Source organism: Aspergillus ambiguus (genome assembly GCF_047715705.1).
Source record: "Aspergillus ambiguus strain CBS 117.58 unplaced genomic scaffold BDV59scaffold_68, whole genome shotgun sequence".
In the NCBI taxonomy this organism is placed as follows: Eukaryota; Fungi; Ascomycota; class Eurotiomycetes; order Eurotiales; family Aspergillaceae; genus Aspergillus; species Aspergillus ambiguus.
In genome coordinates, this window is record NW_027395581.1 from 44922 (window position 1) to 51992 (window position 7071).

Consider the following 7071-nt stretch of genomic DNA (forward strand, 5'->3'; position numbering starts at 1 on the left):
GTGGCCGGATCCCAGAGCCGTACTGTCTCATCGTACGAGCCAGACGCCAGCAGCCGGCCATCGGGTGAGAATGCCACGGAATAAGCTGTGTCTGTATGGCCCTCGAGCGTCTGCAGTTCTGCGCTCCAGTTATCGTGAACTTGTGGGAAGCGGCAGATCCAATCTGGAAGCTCTGATTGGAACTGCTCGCGAATTATTGCCGTTCGAGGTGCAAATACCAACCCTGCATAATAAATCTGAAGAGGCGCCTCATCGGCTATCTGTCGATTTTTCAGAACAAACCGCTTTGCATCATGTAGAAAGGTGGCCAGACTAGAATCGTTATTATAGTCCTATCCTTATCAGTATAACTCGTAGATAGCCGTCTATTATATACTTACTGACACCATCGTTTGGAGAATGTCGAGCATACCCATCATCTCTGATATAAGACCCAGCAGGCTCATCGCTTCCATCCAATGAAGAAAATGTTTCTGGAGGAGCAGCCGCACCTCTTCTATGTTCGAAGTTAAAGCGTGGCTATTTTTCAGATGATGCGTCCAGTAGTGACAGGAGTATTGCAGTTCCGATGGTAGACATTTGTGGATATCTAGAGGGTCTATTTCTGCCCTACGCACTCCAGGATCTGCTAGATTGCAGATATCTCTCCGCAGAAGACGCCGCATAGTTCTCAGACAGGATCTTGCGATGTCTTTGTGCTTGGTTGGCGCATCCACACGAAACTTGGTTGTAGTCTGGACTAAAAATTCCGGAAATGAGAGATGCAGAATTCTAACAGGCTGATTTTCGTAGCTGGGGATGCTAAGGACCGACCGAAAGGAATCCAATCGATTGCTGATCTGGTCCACTTCTATCTCAAGAAGCAGAGATAGTGTGTTTATAGAAAGCGGAACAGCAAGAAGGATAACAACTCCTATAATGTCCTGGAACTCTTGTAGGAGTTGCTGTTTTTCCCTCTTATTACTCTCTTGGTCATCGAGGAGTCGTGTCAGAATTGGCAGATATATCTTATCCATTTTGGACACATATTTGGCTTGGTTCTTGAGAAGCTCTGCGAGACGTAATTTAGGTTCCCATTTAGGATTCTCGATGTAGCGACACACGGTGGCAGCCGAAATAAATAGCGGAACAGATACCCTAACCAACTCTTGGATGATGTCGTCGCCAGGCCAGTCCTGAGGGATCTTTCTGTCATGCTGGATTTTCTTAAATCGGTGTCGTAGGAATAACTGGATGTCTTGTTCCGTCACCTCTTCGGGAATTTCATGAAGGGCTAGGTCTTGATATGTGTGGTTCCCAATCTCTGAGAGCCCAAGGCTGATGGGGAGCTCTGGTCTGCTAGTCAGGTAGATCCGAAGGCAAACTGATTTTACCTCTCGTAGTCGAGGGAGCAGTCGAATAATATTTCGGACATCTATATCATGCTCACATTCATCCAATGCATCAATGACAATCACAGCATTCTGAGATTTTTGACTGCGCTGGTCAAGGCTAAGCAACGGCTCGAGGAGTAGCTTCTCAAATTGATCCCTGAGTGATTTTGACGCGATATCAGGGTCGTTGTCAAGTACCTTTTGCACGCTAGGTCTTAACTCTGGCTTCCACAGTACCAGTTGCCTGGTCAACGTTGGGAAAAACTTGTTGGCGTTCCCTCGGTCCTCTTCGCCTCTCTTGAAAAAGAAGCTGGCTCCGAGCGCCTCTTGTTCTTTGAAACAGCGCGAGATCGTCCGTGAAATTGTTGACTTTCCAGTTCCTGCCATGCCGTTCAACCAGAAAATGCATTTTTCGTGAGGTGAATATGCCCACTTTTTGATCTGGTCTAGCAGCTCGTGCCTAGTTCCTGGAAGGCACTCGTCATGCTCATTGGCGTAGGAGTCAAAAGCAGCTCCTTGGGCAGCATTCAATCGGTCCAGATCAAGCTTTAGCGTGATGTTATTTGTGCTTGCTCTCAAGTCTCCAAGCTGTCGATTGATTGTTGCTATGACGAGAATGGAAGAATATTAGATCCAGCTCATGTCTAAACACCAACGGTCTGGATTATGATGGAAACACTAACAGATCTCCTTCGCCAGCTTCTCCTGTGACACCCGCCCGCGGGGGATGTAACTGAGCAACTCTTTTGTGTAGGATGCAGCCGCCAATGCTGCATATCCTTGCCACTGCTTATTTTTATGCGAGTCGGCGTAGTCGCAGATCCCCCGGATAACAATACAGGGGAAGTCCTGCATCAAACCTGCAGCTTCCATGTCAAAGCACAAGGCACCTGTGTCTTTCCTAAGCTGCTCCCGTACCCCACCGTGCTTTATAACTGTGTTTCCCGACGCAATAATGCCATAATGTGGCTGTGGGTCGTTATCCTCACGCGTGCCTCTTGAAACCTCCCACTCAACCGAACAATCATCACATGTGGCCGCGTCTGACAGATGTTCGTACTGGATTTGAAAGAGTCGATCGTGTGGCGGATCTGGTCGACCGAAATTTCGTCGGGTTCGTGTGGTCCTTTGCACTGCTTGTTGAATGTATGACGGGTAGAGTGGGTCATCTCGCAGAGCTGTTGCTCTCATTTGGTTGACTGCAGCCAACAACAACCTGGGTGGGCTGTTTAATGAACCGGTGCGGGTACGTTTCCCATTTTCATTGATCTTCCCCATGTCATGCTGAAGTACGCCACCGCAATTGCCTGTAGGGTAACTGATCACGACGTCACCAAGTCGTACATCGTGTGTAACAGAAGGGATCCCTCCTCCAATGCCCACCATTAACCCAATCCGAAGCGACTGGGAAAACGTTCGCATCATGTGATTGGCCACAGTTGTAGCTGAAGTGGCACCGTAGGGCGCTCCCAAGCACGCAATCACAATGTAATGATTCCCAATGCGGCCTAAAGTATAGATGTTGGTGTCCGCATTATCTTGCTCTTCAAGTGACCCAAAGCTTTCGTCAAGCATCTCATGAGAAGCGGCGGCCTCGACAGGAAGGGCACATATCCAGCCGATTTGGTACTCCTCGAGTGCGGGAGGGGTCATCGTGGCTGCATCAGCAAACTTTGCGTTTTAGGACGAGATCAATGAGACAAAATCAAGAAGTAGGGGATTTCTTCAGCGCTGCTGGGACAGAGGGAGCAGTAACGACAGGCGCCGTAAAGAGACATCCACGTTGACGTTGGCAACCCCCAGCGCGACGTTGAAAAGAGGGGTAAGAAAAAGCTGAGAAAGTGAGGCCGTGTGTGAGAATGAACATCTATTGGTGCTCGGAACCCAACAATCACATGATTAAAATATGGAGGATAGCTCTTGGTATTGGCTGTGGGAAATTGGTCTTAAGGCCATTTGTCCGTACTCAGCTTATTGATTAGCGGCTTGGCCGTGGGGCGCAGGATAAAACGAAGAGTGCGAGACGGTGAAACTGGTTTTGCACTTGACGGTATTGCAACCCAAAGAACCATAAAAATCAATACCGTGCCCTACGGCCTAGGCTTAGGATTTCTGAATTGTGTTTTAGGGCTTTGACATAGTACTGTATCTGGGCGGCGTACGGGAAAATATGACTTTTTTTCAAGGATCTACTGATGGGATCATAGTCATGTGATAAATCATTTCTCGTTACGACCATATCGTGCCTATGCTATACCAGAAGATTTGGCAGAATCCGCTCCGAACGGCTCCTGTGGCAGATAGTCAAGAAGGAGAAAATCAACGTTGGCACCCATATGTCCCTCGGTCGTTAGTGCCATCACATCTCGGCGAAGATCATTAACAAACACCTTGCTAGCCGACACTATTTATGTTAGAGAGGGAAATATTTTCTATGATGGTCAGCACACCTGTAATCAGCATCTGGCCACGTTGGCATTCCAGCTCTCCGCGCAGAACTGACTGAATATCAATTGAACCAGCCAATTCCCTCACCCGCCGACCATATCGCAGGCTTTGAGGCTTGTCTTTAATAAATAGCTGGACTTCGAGCATCTGTAATAAATCAGCAGCTAATTTAGCATCTGCAGTATGATATCTTACCAGCGTCTTATTACGGCGATCATGGTCTTCCAATAATAGCTTTCTCATCCAATCCCTCACAACAACCACGTCTCCTATGAACCAGTTAGCCTTCGCTGTTTATGTGACCTTACAGAAGTCATGTCCTTACTATCCCGTGTTTCCCATACCAACGTGATCCGTCGAGCGCACATCTCTCCCCGTAAGGATCCGTAGAAGAACGATCTGACATATGCCATCTGCGCGGCGATCCCTATGCCTTGGGCAAACAGAATCACGTGCCCATACTTTCTGAGTCCTCGGTGGCCGCCGTAGGGACCATCGACAAATGTCTTTATTTTTGAGCCATTGTCAAGGCCAGAAATGTCACCCGTGGCTCCTGCTTGGGGTTGGATCAACAGCCAGATAGTGGACCCCTCAGTAACCTCATCGGTTTGTTCAGCGGCAGATTCAGCCTCCCCTTGGAAGAAGCGTAAATCTGAGCGAGCCTGTTCGTCTAGCGGTCGATGTGGCGCTTCCTTCCCTTTTTGATCCTCCCACCATGCAATAGAGAACGGGTGGGCCTGTCTAAACAGCCATAGTGGCCCCGTCTTGGGGGTTATGTACACTGTCTGGCCGGGGTAAGGATCTAGGTCACGCGTCAAATGAATGGAGAGTTTTATGGGTATGGGAGTGTCCTGGCCCTGGAATCGATGGACCATGGCGACAGGGAATGATCTGGTACGCAGAATATTGTAGTATACGGCCCAGCAGAAGTGATACGCTGTCATACTAAGCATCAGCAGCAATGATACTCCCAAGCAGCAAATGTTAAAGTCGGGACTCGCGAAGAGCTGCTGGTGAGAGGACCGTAGTAGTACATGACGCCACACAAAAACCAATGTTCCTAGGGAAAGACCTTGATGTAGCTTCATGAAGACATCGTATGCATGTTTCCTTATCCAATTTGCAGGCATCAAAATTATAGCTGCCAGGCAGCACGCAGACTAGCTAGTCAGGAGACGGGATGGGTAAGGAAGGAGCAAGAAAATGCTTACAATGATTCCCTCTATTTTCTGCTTGTCCAGGTATGCGCCTCGGAGGGAAATTATTATATGGGCTCCAACCTGGATGAAGGCCATCCACCCGGCTGTTCGGTGCATCTTGGTCACGGCGTGCAACGAAATCCCTAATATATCGCCCGTCATATGCAGCCCTGCCCCCCAAAAAAGGAACACGAATTGTAGGAGAGCAAGAGAAGCTGCCCGCCGCCCCGCCTCCGGCAAATCTTTGACTAGTGTAACATTGCATGCTAGTGTACAGGCCCAGTACATCAGCTGCAAGAGAAATTCGCGCCATGTTATATATCGTTGACTTTCTTTTTTCAAAGAAGGGACTGAAGTTAGCGAGAGCCAGCGAGCGTAGAGCGTAACCTTTCTAGATCTGAACCGAAAAGCAATGTTCCTAAGACACAGAAGAGCTAAAAATCCACCCATAAATATGGCGTAAATAATGATAGGGTCCATGGCACAAAAATGTCGGAAATCGATCCTGGAATAGAAAATGATCGATATATGTATAGAGCGGGAACAGCAATGTGTGTGACAATAGCAGTGACCCTTTCCTGAGATTTAAAGAGCGGACCTCCCCGTATCCATCGGTTTCTCGACGTTGAGCTTACGAATAATTCGCCCAAATGCCCGCTACTGACGCAGCAAAGCGCAATCGGAAGAACGAACGCTCTAGGTATAAGCGCCATTCTAAGCGGCTGATTGAAAAGAGCGACGAATTCGGCAAATTGTTTGGCACAAATATTTGGCTAGTGGTGAGAAGCCAGGAAGGTAAATTCTCGACATACAACACATGTCTCCACAAGGCGTGGCCGCTATCCGAGTCAGAATTCCCGACACCGTATGAGAAATGGACCCCAAGAGACTTCCAGGATGTGGTTGTCGCTCGCAAGACTTCAAAGTTCGACAGTAAGAAGTGGGCACTCTTATCGCAAGCCAACCGATTTGCTTCGAACTTTTACGCCGATGTTTATCTCCTCCTTCAATGTCGAAGTGGCTATGTCATAGTCTACAGCAGCAAATCGTCCCGTAGATGGCCGCCTTCCAGGAGACAAATCGTTCGTGATACCTATTGTTTATTTGCGCATGACGATGACTGATCAGAGCCATTGCAGAAAGAATTATGCCCGACTGCCGAGTGGATCGGCCCAGATAATTTTGATGGAAGCCCTGAATTGCCAAGGACTAGCGCAACTCTAGATACTGGTGACCCATATGTATAAAAATACTAGAACACTATGGAATGTATTTTGCATTCGTTATATACTGTGTACAGCCAATTTCTTATATTTCTTTCCGACTTTAGATCTTGCATACTTCTGGCACACTTTCTGTGTGGCGTTTCGGGCTGATATACGCAACGCTCGTTGGATGAAATGCTGTAGTATCCACCAGCCAGCCTTGAAACATAGGTAGGTATCATAGCAATCTTATCATATAGAAACTCGGATTCAGGGCTTTCTGTAGATGAATTACCGGTGGCATCTAGGCCATTGGTCAGTAGACCAGAAGCGTCAGCCAGCAACAGGAGGGCGTCCAAGAGTTGGGGTAGGTCCGGCGTATCATCAAAGAGATGACTGGCTGGGTTATAGGAGGCAGATATTTTATTAAAGAATATTGGATCAGAGTTTGCGGTCATCTTAAAATGTATGCTAGATTAAATGATAGACACAAAGAAGAGTCTGATACGATCGAGTCGGGGTTCGCCTTTATATCCGTATATGTACGGTGACACAACGAACCTGGCTACCAGTTAAATGGTACAGCCACGTCATACAATGGAGAGCCTAGTAGCCTGGAAGAATACGAGATGTTGAGTACGCCTACCCTACAAAGTCGTAGGACAAGAGACTACAGGTGGGCCGCCTAAGCATACAGAAACGTGAATCACTGTCTAGGCAGACTGAGGAATAGGCATAGAGGTGCCCCCGCCTAGGCATGCTAGTGTGGGAGTAGAGTATCCAATGCCTAGGCATACGAAGTGTAGGCGTAGAGATACCAATGCCCAGGCATACCAAGGCGTAGGC

General features: G+C 48.0%; 2 protein-coding genes across 2 annotated transcripts in view; both read right to left on the reverse strand.

Moving 5' to 3' along the window:
- BDV59DRAFT_196838 (uncharacterized protein) overlaps positions 1-3026 on the reverse strand; it is a gene marked incomplete at both ends in the record, with an annotated part of 4698 nt that extends 1672 nt beyond the window's left edge. The window contains 3 exons of the mRNA XM_073692783.1: positions 24-332; positions 381-1919; positions 2208-3026. Of these exons, the coding sequence (XP_073542750.1) occupies positions 24-332; positions 381-1919; positions 2208-3026 (2667 nt within the window). The remainder of the gene's footprint in view (positions 1-23; positions 333-380; positions 1920-2207) is intronic.
- An 889-nt stretch (positions 3027-3915) lies between these two features.
- BDV59DRAFT_189538 (NADPH oxidase family protein) lies at positions 3916-4714 on the reverse strand. Its single transcript, XM_073691624.1, has one exon. The coding sequence runs from the start codon at positions 4694-4696 to the stop codon at positions 4091-4093; it is 606 nt and encodes a 201-aa protein (XP_073542751.1). The 5' UTR covers positions 4697-4714; the 3' UTR covers positions 3916-4090.
- Positions 4715-7071: the final 2357 nt, after the last annotated feature.